The sequence below is a fragment of the Oculina patagonica genome, chromosome 2 (genome assembly GCF_052425735.1).
Source record: "Oculina patagonica isolate OP01 chromosome 2, crgOcupat, whole genome shotgun sequence".
Lineage (NCBI taxonomy): Eukaryota > Metazoa > Cnidaria > Anthozoa > Scleractinia > Oculinidae > Oculina > Oculina patagonica.
The window spans coordinates 20,574,593-20,589,512 of NC_135759.1; the positions used below are offsets into that span (position 1 = coordinate 20,574,593).

At 38.8% G+C, this 14,920-nt stretch overlaps 2 protein-coding genes and 1 pseudogene across 2 annotated transcripts; 2 read left to right on the forward strand and 1 right to left on the reverse strand.

Moving 5' to 3' along the window:
• Positions 1 to 286: 286 nt before the first annotated feature.
• LOC144641835 (trace amine-associated receptor 7f-like) lies at positions 287 to 1,623 on the reverse strand (annotated as a pseudogene).
• Positions 1,624 to 5,799: 4,176 nt separating this feature from the next.
• Positions 5,800 to 8,677, forward strand: LOC144641836 (trace amine-associated receptor 7f-like). The gene has a single exon (XM_078500855.1). The coding sequence runs from the start codon at positions 5,848 to 5,850 to the stop codon at positions 6,811 to 6,813; it is 966 nt and encodes a 321-aa protein (XP_078356981.1). The 5' UTR covers positions 5,800 to 5,847; the 3' UTR covers positions 6,814 to 8,677.
• Positions 8,678 to 9,660: 983 nt separating this feature from the next.
• Positions 9,661 to 10,688, forward strand: LOC144641837 (adenosine receptor A3-like). Its single transcript, XM_078500856.1, has one exon. It carries the CDS (start codon positions 9,661 to 9,663, stop codon positions 10,675 to 10,677), a length of 1,017 nt encoding a protein of 338 aa, XP_078356982.1. The 3' UTR covers positions 10,678 to 10,688.
• The last annotated feature ends 4,232 nt before the right edge of the window (positions 10,689 to 14,920 follow it).

Sequence of the window (14,920 nt, forward strand, 5' to 3'; positions counted from 1 at the left end):
TGATGTTCGTTGAGGCGGTCTTTCGTTCTACATATGGTTACTCTCATGTCCTTTTTGTGACAACGGTTGCACTGTACCATGTATATAATGGAAAATATAGACGGCAAACTGATCCTGACGGCTAAAGGGGAAAAAAATAAAAAAAGAAAATAAAAAAAAAAAAAAAAAATATAGGATAAATTTATTTATATGTATATAACGTGTTTGGAATTACAGTCAATGTGATGATGATGATGATGATGATGATGATGATGATGATGATGATGATGATGATGATGATATTATTAACAAATCTTGTGTCGCCGATAGAATGAAATGTACAGTCCAGTTGTTACCGACCATGTAATCAATCTTCTAACATCACGCGCCTCCTTTCTCATGACTTGAATTAAGGTATAAAATTCTTCAAATTTCCCCTTCAGTTCGAGAGCAACTTATTAGAGTAACTTTTCTTCAAAATGTCAAGACAACTTGTAGGTCACGAGAGTAACACAAGCGGCAAGTCGTCTTTCAAATTCTTCTTCACTTAAATATACTTGAAAGGACAGTCTGGGTGTTGATTATGAGTCGTTATTTCCTAGCTCTTCCCCATTCAGCGTTCTTTGCTTAAGGAAAATTTCCGGCCTCTTCCTTACCGCACAGTCATGTTAGCTATTCTCTGACTGAACGCGTCTCGTTTCTCTTGAGTCGCCACATTTCAAAGTTCTTTTTATCGCCAGTCGAATCTCTCCAATGCGCCAAAAATAAACCAAAGGATTAAGAGACGAGTTCATGAAACGTAATCGTTCCTGTATATTGCAAGGCAATATATTTGGTAAGACTGGGGCCAGTTAGTTGAATAATACCAGCTGTACAGACATACGGAAAAAAGCAAAGGAAAAGAATAAGGCAAACGTAAAACGTGTTCATGGCCGACTTAGTGGAACGAGCGAAACACAGCTGCGAAGACGCTCTATGTTCAGCTCCGACCTGAGCTTGAGATTGTATTTGATTCCGATGACGCCTCACAACACGATAAATTTTACAATACATTAGCAAAATGACTGAAAATGAGATGACGAAAGCAAATACTGCGATAAAGTAATACGCTTTAGTACTTTGCGTCCATATAAATCCGAACAAACTTGAAAATAACCATGAAAAGGCAATGATCGCCATGGCTTTTTCATTGGTGACGATGACTTGATATCTCATATGAAGATAAAATACCAAATACCTGTCTATACTTATGGCAGTCGCCGTTATGAAAGACGCCCCTGTTAATATAACTGAAAGAACATCAAACGTGCTTAGTAGAGCGAGCGGTCCATCTTCTTTGGAGACAAGGTAAATAACGCTAGAGGCGACCATAAGAGGTTGAGTCACCAAACCGACGAAAAAATCGGTCAACGCAAGTCCAAAAAGCAAAGTGCTTGATGGCGAATGTAAAGATGGCGTCCTCCAAATTACGAATAAAACGATTCCATTTCCGAAAGCTGCAACTGGGGAAAGGAACCCGTTTAGAACGCAGTTTACAAGTTTGAAGTTTCTCAATGTCGCGAGGTTGTCTTTGGTGATAGTAGTTGAATTGTTGTTAACGGGGGAAGTTTGACTGAGGTGGTTGTGAAATTCGTCCATCATAACACTTACTCGTCTTTCATATAGTTCTACATATAACTTTTCACAAACCAATTAACATAAACATAGCAAGCAAACATTATCGAAGTGAAAGTCACAATTGTAAATAGCAGATGAAATTAATGGATTATTTAAATTTTCTTGATGGATTAATTAGGATCACATTGCAATTGTCTTTTTCTTTAAATTTATTTACCCCTAACGGCGTTTTCTGTAATGGAAATCCAAACGTATCTGTTGCTGAATTGTCTTCTAAAAACAATTATTGAGAAAAGTGGTTAGCTCGTATAAACGTCTCTTTTTTTAAATACATTCGTGAAATAAGCGGATGTTGACCATTTAGTTTTAAATGTCAAGATGTCCCTCCAGTGTCATACAATTGAAAAGCACTTATTTATGAGCACTTTAATTTCTTTCATCTATTTACGCGAAGCAAAATTCACATCAACGGAATCCTGTAGAGTTAAAAAGAGTATTAGATAGGAATATACAAAAGAAAAACAGAATCGTTGTTATTAATTTTGTTCATATAATGTTTGGTAAGCTGTCGATAGCGGGCGCCTATTTTTCTCAAATAAAATGCTAATTTTTGTTTTTAAGGCAGGTGGGTAATAAGTCTCTTGCATGCAGGTGTGCGTCATCACACCTATGGCCGCGAAAGGACTGGACAAAATACCAAAGCAGCTTATTCCCAAAAAGATGACATACAACGCAGCCTTTTTATTTATTAACGACGGAGATCAATTACCTGCAGTTCTTCGACTTCGCTTCTTGCTTGGGACCTGAACATCAGGTGAAGAGAAAAATGCTGAATGATTTTCATCTTCCTTTCAGTTTTAACTTAAAAGACCAACGTCTGGAAACCGAGTAAAGTCTTGATTTCGTGGTTGAAGTTAAAAAATCTATTTCTTTAATTTTTGGCTTATAAATGGCTATTAGGTAGGAGAGAAATCGCATGTAGTTTGTTTCCGCAGGAGAAACATATAATTTTTTTAGCTCCGAATTGCAAATTGGCTTAGTTTTTAAACCAACATTTGCTGTCATAAACACTCCTTGCGTTCGCAATTCAGACCGAACAGTGACCGCACAGAGACGTATGATCTGAGGCTGTTTTTTTTATATCATATATCGCTCAAAACAGTCAGATGAGCATCTTCAAACTCAGAGACAAGAAGGACAGTGCAGACTGCAATACGCCAATCAATTGACAGTATGATAACATTTTGTCGTGCCCCAGGTCATGCTCTCGCCACGGTCTGCTGAACACGTCAAACGATCACTCAAGTATGAAGCCAAGTGAAGATTTCTTTTAAGAAATGTCGGAACCGTCACGAAAGCGTGTTCGAACACTAAAGAGTTTTTTCGCTTCCACACGACGCCCCTCTCAGGCAGTTTTAAAAAGGGAAGTTAGTTCAACCGATGGACAACAAAACAAAGGAAAGGAAGTGACGGATGTAACGTGTTACTTTTGTTTTTCTCTTAGATCGCTCAGGAAGTTCTTGCTGCAAAATTGTTACCCTCAAGGCATTATCACGTACAACGTTAACGATGTTTTGAACAGACACAAAAACAAGCCAGACACCCCTGTTGCGACAGTTCCTAAAAAAGACGTCATAATCCTGTTACCCTACTTAGGACTTCTGAGCATCCAAATCACTAAACGCCTTAAATCCTGTGTATCCAACTTCTACTCTTTCGTCAACGTCAAGATCATTTTTCAGAACATTACACACGCCGCATCAAATCCTTCTTTCCGTACAAAGACCGCCTCAACCGTTCTCAACGATCTAAGGTCATCTTCAACGCTAGCTGCTGGGACTGTGACGATGTTTACATAGGAAAAACAAAACGACGACTTCATGACAGAAAAACTGAACACTGTAAGGCGCTCACTAAATGCGACCATCCATCAGCTATTGCTGATCACATATAAACCACAGGCCATAACATCAAATAGGATCATTTTGAAATCCTTGCGTCAGGCAAAACTGACCTCCACTGTAAAATTAAGGAGACCTTATACATTCAAGAACTACAACCATCTTTAAATGCCAATGTCGGCCAACCGTTCCTTTGAAATCAAGGACCTTGTTCCCTATGTGAGTTTCTTTTCTGGATGAGGGCAGAGCCAGGCCTAGGTTTAAAGGAGAAGAGGACCCCGTGTCCGTAGATGTGATAATAGAGTACAAGTATTTTACCGTGGCAGAAAACAGGTACAGATTCGAGTTTTTCTGCCCATTTCAGTTATAGACTATTATATTTGTAATTGTCTTTAAAACTTTGAAGCAGACTAACATGCATACACTCTGGGTATATAAAAAACTTTGTTCATTATGGAAAGGTGACACTGCAAGGTTAAAATTTGGAGTCGTACGTTAGTTCGCCTGGCCTGGAGATTGTTATAACGTTGCTGAACATTTTGTGCTTCAGTCCATTAGCGTTCATAGGTAACTGAAATGGTCTTAAAGATAGCAAGACTACAACATTACAGCTGTCTGCATATTAATGTTGGAAAGGTACATTATCAATTGCAGTTTGCATAATTATCATAGCTGGCCACTTTGGACGGTAGTATATAAAACATGGACAAATAATAAAATTTGTTTCTGTCATCTTTAAAGATGGCTGTGGATTACAGTGCGAATACTCGAACCGGGACAGTTTGAACAAAGTTAACCAATCGCAGCGATAATTGATAACAATGGATGGCGACCTTTTTCGTTAGCGGACCAATGACGTTTAAGAATTGAAACAGTAAGTTTACGACAAAATTTGAAAACTCAGCAACGTTGCAAATAGATGCGGACCTCTCAGGAAACCCTTCTTTCTTTTGATTGGTTAGTTTCGATCCTAAATTTTTAAGAACATCTGAAGGTTCTTACGGTGGTCTTCGAGCTTTAATTTCGAGTTACATCTAAATTGTTAGGGCTTAAAAATAATTTTCCGCCTTGATCAAGTTCGGTCTTGTGACGAAAATATAGATGAGGCGTTAGCATATAAATTCGAATAAAACAAACCTTTATTGACCTTCACTTTTACAACATTATATGGCTCTAACCAAACTCTGCGTTGTGAAAATCGACTAAACTGCAACGCCTTCTAATAATTTTCGCAGTAAGCCTTTTCGCTCTACTTATGCTGGGCTTACATAGTTTCTCAATTTCGAAATGTTCAACAACAGCTCCGACCATTTTTAATCGTGGAGGTGTTGCTCACCTTCTGGGCATAGACGAATTGTTCAAATCATAATCCCTCAAAACGTTTCGAACAAAGTGCCGGCTACTCTTGACCTCAGTCGCGATTAACTGTTGATTCATTCCGGTGTGTTGCAGGTCTAAAACCCGCTCTCGTAACAACTGCGAAGGTCGGCGATCATTGTCATATATTCCCCCTTCACGATTCAATCTGAGTTGAATATTTTTGACAAAAGCCATTTTACGGAATATTTTTGCACTCGAAATGAAAACTTTTTTACCGTTTCGAAACAAAACTAAAAATCATTTCAAATTTGGGATCGAAACTAACCAATCAAAAGAAAGAAGGGTTCCCTGAGAGGTCCGCATCAATTTGCAGCGTTGCTGAGTGTTCAAATTTTGTTGTAAACTTATTGTTTCAATTCTTAAACGTCATTGGTCCGCTAACGAAAAAAGGTCGCCATCCATTGTTATCAATTATCGCTGCGATTGGTTAACTTTGTTCAAACTGTCCCGGTTGGAGTATTCGCACTGTAAACATATAAAATATTACACACATTTGTGTCAGTTCAGTTTAGATAGACGAAGAGAGAGAAAAACAACTTGACAGATATACTAAATTTGGGAGATTATACATTTGTCTGCCATTGGTCCGACATTCCCTGTTTTGTCAGCTGTCAACAAAAACTATTAGCAGAAAATGAATCTCCGCTACTTAAACTGTGTCTCGATAGTCTCCTTATAATCTCATCCATTCTCTGCAGAAAATGATTAAGGAAACAAATAATAATTTAGGCTAAAAACGCAAGCTCATTTACAATAGCTTTTACTAGTTTTGAAATTATACAAAGTCTAAGTTAGTTGCGTTTAAGCGTCACCTGAATAAAGGAAATTTGCCTTATCACTCTGATAGTTTACAGTTTTCTTTATTTATGTTGACATAACTTTAACGTTGATTGGTCTGCGAGAAAGTGTATGAAATGTATGAGGATCGCGTGGTATATTTGTTCCAACCGTGCTTTATGTAAGTGCTCTAATGGAAGACTTTCACTATCACCTCGGACAAACTTATCCCATCAATAATAATTCAACTATAAACGGAGACAACTTCGCTGCATTGAGAACTTTCAAACTCGTCAACTGCGTTCTTAACGCGTTATGCTCATTTACAGCAGCATTGGGAAATGGAATAATACTTTTCGTTATTTGGAGGACGCCATCTTTGCATTTGCCCTCGAAAACTTTACTGTTTGGCCTCGCGTTGACCGATTTCTTCGTCGGTTTGGTGACTCAACCTCTAAAGGTCGCCTCCAGCGTTATCTACCTTGCCTACGAAGAAGATAGTCCACTCGTTCTAAGAGACGTGTTCGATGTTCTTTCGATTATATTAACAGGAGCGTCTTTCACTACGGCGGCAGCAATAAGTATAGACAGGTATCTGGTCTTTTATCTGCATATGAGATATCAAGTCATCGTCACCAACAAAAAAGCCATAGGGGTCATTGCCTTTTCATGGTTATTTTCAAGTTTGTTCGGATTTATATGGACTCAGAGCACTAAAGCGTATTACCTTATTGGAATCCTTGCGTTTGTCATTTCGTTTTCAATCATTATGCTGATGTATTATAAAATTTATCGTGTTGTAAGGCGTCATCGAACTCAAATACAATCTCAAGCTCAGGTGGGAGCTGAAAATAGAACTTCTTCGCAGCTGTGTTTCGCTCGTTCTACAAAGTCGGCCATGAACACGTTTTACGTTTGTGTTATTCTTTTCTTTTGCTTTTTTCCGTATGCCTGTACAGCTGGTATTATTCAACTAACTGGCCCCAGTAGTACCAAATATATTACCTTGCAATATACAGGAACGATTACGTTTATGAACTCGTCTCTTAACCCATTAGTTTATTTTTGGCGCATTGGAGAGATTCGAATGGCGATAAAAAGAACTTTGAAATGTCGCAACTCAAGAGAAACGAGAGGCGTGCAGTCAGAGGATAGCTGACGTGATTGTGCGGCAAAGAAGAGGCCGAAAATTTCATTTAAGCGTGATACGCCAAGTAGTACAGAGTTATGAAATAGCGATTCGTACACCTTGCTTTACATCAGGCTAGGAGTTGAAAGACGACTTGCTTCCTCGTCCTTACGACAGACATGTTATAGGTCACTCTCGAAACTGAGGGAGATATATATCTTGAAGATTTTATACTTTAAACTTAATCGTATATATCAATTTAAAGTGAAAAAGACAGAAAAAGTATATTCATAGTTTCAGAAAATTTCCGAATTCGCAACAAACTGTAGACTTCAGATCGCAATGATCAAGATAAGTAATTGCAATACAGAAAATCGATGACCAAAGAATAGTTCAGAGCTTTGACTTTCAGTACACAGGACTAAACATCTAGCTGATTTTCGTATACAGCTTTCAAATAATTAATCACTGAGAGTTGGTTGGTTTTAGGCACATAAAAATTTTAAAGAACGGTAAAATAAACAGCACGCTTATTTAAGCTTTGGTTTGAATGGAGTATTATGCGAATGCGAAATGTTAGTTCGAAGCTTTACGAATAAAAAATTTAATTTGCTGTAGGTTAAATTCTAAATATATTTAAAGTAAAGCTTAATGTTATTAACTTTTTCATTTTTAGCTTTCGAAAATCGCAGCCAGGTAACAAACTCGTTGCTTTTAAAATATTCAGTCGCCGCACTTTAACTAGAATTGTCGCCTTTCTTATTTGCCTTGGCGAAGGACTTGCATGTTAAACAGTCAGCCGCCAAATTTAATTAATAAGCGGCTTTAATTTTGTCCCAAAACTTTTTTTGCTGTATAGAAGACCTTTATGATGCAAATAGTGTTTATCCATTTCTACTTCTCGGCAAAGATCTGTTTTACAGTTTAACCAAGATAACCAAGAGGAAATATATTTGAAAAGAATTGAGAAAGACCTTAAATTTGATTGCGTAAAAGCGCGCGTTTGCTATCGCTGAGGGTTGGCTTTGAGTCAATAGTGAGAAGTGCTCCATTGTTGTTGCTATGACAACTTGCTCCTAATATCAATACTTATCGAAAATAGACAGGTGCAAAGAGAAAGAAAATCGGTAACAGGAGAACATGTCTTGATGAATCACCAAATTTTCAGAACTGCCTCTAAACATTTTTCTAGAACTACCTCTAAAATGAACGGTAAATGTATTTTGACCTTAGCTTGCACTGCAACCTGTTGTATATTTTTATTTCTCTTTACCCTAAAATGCAAAATAACTGCTAAACAATTTATAAATTATCTCCGTAAAGCATATCAGATATTGCTCTTTCCGGCTTCTCTATTAATTACATTCTTAATGGGGGGTTCATTTCCCGCAAAATAACATTTCATGCCAAAAGGCTAATAAACATTTATGCCGCAGTTATTAAAAAAATAGCGAAAATGGCTAGAATATTCCAGTTGATAAAAGGCATAAAATTAATAAGAATAAGAAATATCTCGAGAAAAGCTCTATTACTTTGATTGCTTGTGGCAACTTTCTTACGTTGGCAGTAAAGTCATTTCTCTTGAAGACCTTGTTGGATAGTCATATTTATCTCAGTGTTATCTCAGAATAAAATGGACTTTGATCCAGTTCTTAAACGGATAATCAAGTTAAGTTATGATGTTCGTTCTGCAAAACGATTTTGACAACTCGATCCGCAGAAAATAAAACGTTTTACAGAACATTTATTTTAATTTTACGATATTAAACAGCGTGAAGGATTAAAGTAGATGCTAGAAGAAATTTCTGTTCTTATCTTTTAAAAGGATTTTAATTTCCGTTTTATGCAATCTTATTTGTCATCACCTATTATTTGTAATGATTACTCTACGCATTGGCAGAGTTGTTAGTATAATAATAACAATGTTATATTGATAACATAATATTATTTAAAATGACCTTGTCGGCATTAAAAATATTGTTTTATATTTTGAACGAATAAAACATATGTCAATCTGACAACAAGAGGTAAGTTTTTATAATATTAAATCTCTTTAGAGTGGTTAAATTTACGCGGTCGAAACATTGAATTCAATTTAATCGATCGCAAAGGCCGCACGTGTACAAGAAAGACCAAGGGTGTTATTCTCCCAAGTCGGTCAAGAGCTATTAAGTGACCATTGATTATAGTGGAGGGGGACAGGGGGGGGAGCCGGGAGAAAAGGGGCGGGAACCGGGATTAAACGAGTAAAATTTCGTAACATTTCATTATATTTCGCAATGGACATGGAACAAACAGGAGAGAACAGCTACGGAAAGGGACAGGAGGCGGGAGTAAAAGGTACGGGAGGCGGGAGGTTCAGACCCCCCTGCCCCCCCCCCCCCCCATTATATGACTCTCCTCGACATTGTTGCCGTGCTGTTTGTTTGTTGTTGTTGTTGTTTGTTTGTTTTTCCAGCTGGGCATATTAACAATGCTCATAATGCCCATGGGCATCACGCGAAGATTCGACCCTGGCTATTAGCCAATCACAGCACACGCGCGTCATATCTTAACAAGCTCTAGCTCTAGCTTGTGTTTATGAAAAAAAGAAGAATTACAAATTGCATGAAACCAACATGACTAAGAAAAATTGAATGAAGACGCCATTAGGCAGCTTAAAACCTTTAAACCCTTCCCTCTATTGTGGCCTACCGGCAATTATTGATTTTTGATCATGATTGATTTCTTGGGTGATTTCCGAAATATGCCTCAGAGGGTTTAATTTGACAAGATAAGCTAACTACCTCAGTCCGTCAGAAGATTACTAATGATTGCATAGCATATAAAGAGAGAAAATAACACGAAAATTCAAATTCCTGTTTCAAAGGTCGAGTGATGGAAGAATTCAACTACTTGGGTCATGATCATCACAATTCAACGATCACGGAAGAAAAATTCGCCTACTTAAGAACCCCTTTACTTGTAAACTGCGTTCTAAACGCGATATGTTCGTTTATAGCGGCCGCTGGAAACGGAGTGATTCTACTAGTTATATGGAAAACGCGATCGTTGCACACGCCTTCAAATAGTCTGCTGTTTGGCCTTGCCTTGACCGACTTCTTTGTTGGTCTGCTGACTCAACCGCTATACGTCACTACCAGGCTGGTTTACGTTATTTCCAAGAAAAACACCCCACTCGCTCTGAGCAACGCGTTCGATGTTCTTTCCAGCGTGTTATCAGGGGCGTCTTTTTCGACGGCAACAGTAATCAGCATCGAAAGGTATCTTGTATTCCGTTTGCACATGAGATATCATGCAATTGTCACTACCAAGAAAGTCAAGGCAATCATTGCAGTTGTTTGGTTGCTATCATGTGTATGGGGATTCGTGTGGATCTACGACCGTCAAGTATTTTATTATTCAGGATTTGTCCTAACCATTGTCTGTGTCATTGTGTTAACTGCGATGTATTTTAAAATCTACCAGATTGTGAGGCGTCATCAGACACAAATCCTGGCACAAGTTCGTGGGGGTGGATCCCGGCAGACAAAGTTTTTATCCCAGTTCTTTTTCTCCCGTTGGAAGCGGTCAGCGGTAAACACGTTTTATGTTTGCTTCTTGATTTTCCTTTGCACTTTTCCGTATCATTGCATGGCAGGTGTCATTCAACTAACTGGACACAGTCTTACCAAGCAGATTGTTCTAGAATTTGCTGGGTCGATTACGTTCATCAACTCCTCGCTCAATCCTTTGTTTTATTATTGGCGGGTAACAGAGATTCGGGAAGCCATTAAGAGGACATTAAAGCGTCGATTTCCCAGAAACAGGACACTGGCACAAGCCCAGTCAACACAGAAATGCGCGAGGCGTAAAAAACGAGTCTCTTCATGGAGACGTACAACGGTAGTTTGACCTTTAGCGCAGCTGTAGCTTTTTGTGTTCCGAGTCCACATACTGCTATTTTTCCCATGTTGCGACGAGTTCAGCTAAACAAGAGTCTAGAAACCCCACTGGTCTTTTCACGAAAGTTTTCCGGTGTTCTTTACGGCACCCATTTTTTTTTCCTTCGAAAACCTAGCCGGCAGCGCGCTAGGGAACTGGATATCAGTAATCGCCTACGGGGTCGGAGGGTTTTGATATGAAAACAACCTCAGTATTATCTGATCCCTTTAAACAGCTGCCATGTTTTCGTGCACACTCCTAAAGGGCACCACGACTCCGTGAACACCTTAACTCCACTGCATCTGTTGTTCCTCGACAAACTGTCTCAGGGGCGACATTTCCCATTTTTTTAATACTACGTTTACCAATTTACGTTATCCATATATCTGTGTGAAAAACCTGCAGATGAATTTGGACAAAAAATGTATGGAAAGCTGAAAACAGCCGTAAAATTTAATAAGTTTTTTTAACGCAGTATTCTATAGTTTGTGATTCATAAATACTGCGCCTTTTTGCACCTGGTTCCAGTTGACAGCGTAGTTAGGTTTGTGAAAGAACAACCATAGACTGATGCTTTGTTTCGGAGAAAAATGCACACGTACTGCCAAATACCTAAACGGTTCGGGCGCGTCTACGCAAGGTATAGGAAGAGAAAAAAAATAACTACGTGTTCGTAAGTTATCTTGGGGTCTCTGGGTGCATGTTCCTCCAAAAGTGGAAATGCGTCATAATGGCAAAACCCATTTTGAAATTTTATTATTTACACGGATTACACATTCAAGCATCAAATGCATTATGGCTGGCGTATCTCCTGCATGAAATTCATACTATACGATGAAATAAATGGCTTCAAATCTGATACTCCATCCTGACATACCTTAACTGAGTGATCTCCCTGACATACCTTAACTCAGATCATCTCGAAATCAAGTGACCCCCAAAATCCTCCGATCCCCCTTAGTCGATAAATAATAAATAGTCCCTTTGTATTTTTCCTTCGGCTCAGTTCAGATTTTGAGAAAAATGTTCCAAGATGAATGAGATGAACAAATTGTTCTCTTCTACCTTCTGGAGTTTAGTTTTAAAACTTCGGAGAAATCTTGTTTATACCATGCCATAGAAAATACAGCCAATCAGAATACAGGAAAGCCGTTGTATATTCGACGGTATTCAACCCAACCTTCCCATCGTACGCTGCGATCTTATTCTCGATGAAATTTAGTAAGCGTATTTTCTATGGCATGGTATAAAATAGTTACACAACACTTTCTCGTGGTATACTATGGAATATCCCACTTGTCACTTGTAGTAAATAATAAAGATGGTAAATTTTAAGCTCGGTAATAAATAATGAAGATGAAGTGTTCAACATGACACGAGCATGGGACAAAGAAAAAATCTGAGTCCCCGACGGGAATCGAACCCATGGCCTCCCAGATACCGGTTGGGCGCTCTAACCAACTGAGCTACGAGAGACTCGTTGTGAGCTGGGCCATTTTACTAGGTTGATAAGTGACACGCGTCCTGCATACTGCTAGGATCAGCAATGTCGAATTCATCAAGTTTGTTCCTCGCGAAGCGAGGCGAGGCCGAGCGTAGCGGGGGTATAATTTTGTCCCTCAAAGGGCTCAGGCGGGATGAAATCTCGTGTGGAGTTTACGGTCATGTATATATATATATATATATTTGTGAGCTTGGTGTCTGGCGGAAATGACGTCACACGGCCGCCGCGCGCTGGTGGCCTAATGGTAAGGCGTGAACGATCAGATCTTCGGGACTGAGGGCGCGGGTTCGAATCCGGCTAGGGTTTTTTTTTTTTTCCTTTTTTTTTTGTGGGTTCGAATCCTGAGCCTTTCATTTTTATCGTTTTTCTTTTCGGATTAAAATAACACTGATTTCCACATAATACTCCCTCAACGCCTATTCAGGCTATAAACCTTTCATCGCCATCAGGGGCGCGCGGGCGGAGGTTCGAATCCTCCTGCCGTTCGTTCTTCTTTTTTTAATGCCCTCAAATAAATGTCCAAACTGCGACTATCCAATAATTGTCGATGATTTTGAAAATAGCCTGCGCTTCCCAACGCTTTATACCTCTTTACGAACCTGAAAGAGCCGCCATCTTCAAAGCGGAGTAGACCCTGGGAACGAGGGTGTCGCGGCCATGCCCGTTACTAATTTTTAACAAATATATCTTCCTGCCTACTGTGGAAAATTGAATATGTACAATGTTCAACTTCAAATAATCCACTCCTTATTTATAACACCACCCCCCCCCCCCCCCGCCTCCCCAACCCAGAGCTTCGCGAGGCCCTGCGAGTCACGTATTACTAGTAGTAAATAATAAAGATGGTAAATTTTAAGCTCGGTAATAAATAATGAAGATGAAGTGTTCAACATGACACGAGCATGGGACAAAGAAAAATTTGTCCCCGCGGGACCGCCCCGTGACACTTCGTATTTTTTTTTTTTTTTAATGAACTTTATTTGACAACACACAAACTTTACAAAAAGAAATAAATACACAGAAAAAGGAGAGGAAAAAAAAAGAAAAAAAGGGTAGTTGCTAAAATTACAATATATTACTTACAGATTTTTTTTTACATACAATTAAGATATTCTACTGCTAATAACTGCTTATACATATTACACAAATTATTCCAAAAAAGTAGTTTACTTGAATTACAATTGACAAATTTAATTACAAACATTCTTATAATAACGGGTCTGAGAAAGAGAAGCCTTTTCTCCTCTCAAGTTGGAAATTAAAGAAGATTTTCAAGTCGAAGTTTGAAGAGTAGTTTAGTAGTGAATTCATTAAAGTTACATTGCTTTAAATTACACTTTTGGCGGTATAAGAAAAATTTGGAAAATAATAAGCAATAATTAAATTTGGATAGCGTTTTATCGTTTCCGCTATTCCAGATTCCAAAGAGAATTTCAGCTACTGTTGGTGAAAATTCCGAAAAGTTTGTGTTATTGAACCATGAAATAACTTTGTCAAAGAAGGACTTTGATACGGGGGGACCGAGAAGTGACGGGGATGCCGCGTCCGCGGGGGAAACGGACGGCGCGGGGCGGGACGCCCGCCAAGCAGGCCGGGACACCGGAAACCAACCCACGGGGGGGGGCGGCCCCCAGAGGCGGGGCACGACGAGCATCCCCGCCGCAAGGGAGTCCCCCCCCCGGGCTTTGATACTTCACACTCGACAAAAGAATGTAGAATGGAGTCGGGTCTATTGCAATAAATGCATTTGCTGTCCTTTTCAATTCCATAAGTATATAGTTCCTTTTTTGTAACAATTGTTCTATGAAGTAGTTTATAATTAAATTCTCTAAGTTTTGTTTCTTTTGAAGTTTTACTTATCTGAGTAAAAGCCAGATCCCACCTAAAATTTTCCAGTTTAAGTTCTGTCTGCCATTTCTTTTGGCCGGTAGGTTCGACATCGGTCGCATTGATATAGAGCCAGTAATAATCTTTACATTTCATTTTGGCTAAGTCTTTAACAGTAGAGTTAGACAGTTGATACAAAGTGTTGCCAGAGAAACTACGCTTGTCAACATGAGGTGCGGTCCTCGCCTTTTCAAGTAGATATTTTGGTATCGCTGAGAGGATTTGAAAAAACTTTAAAAAACAACATTTAATGTTGTATTTTTGTTGAAACACTTGAAAAGAAAGAAACTTTCTATTGTGATCCAGAAGATCTTGGATTGATAGGACTCCTTTTTCTACCCATTCAGGGTAGAATATTGAGTTGCTATCAATTTTTATTTCCTTGTTATTGAACAAAAGCAGGTCTGAACCGTTGTTGGATTGGTATAAGTTCTTAAGTTCTAAAAAATTCACCATGATTTGTCTGTAGAACAGCGGCAGTCCGGATTTCTCTAAAAACATTTTGTCATAGTTACAGCGGAGAAGAAAACCGAGACCACCATACTTTTTAAAGAAGTGGTTCGGAATTGATTTCCAAGTTTCGGACGAGAATGGATCTTCAGTCAGAAGTCTTTGGATCCAAGCTAAATTTAAGGACTTAAACAATATATCGATGTTCGGGGCGCGTAAACCACCCTTAGGATAATCTTGGTACATGACATCTCTTTTTATTTTATCTCGTTTGTTATTCCAGATAAACTTGAAGATGGCATCCTTAATCGTGGGAACATAGGTGTTTGGCATTGAAAGCATCGACGCGGAATAAATCAAGTTAGGAATACC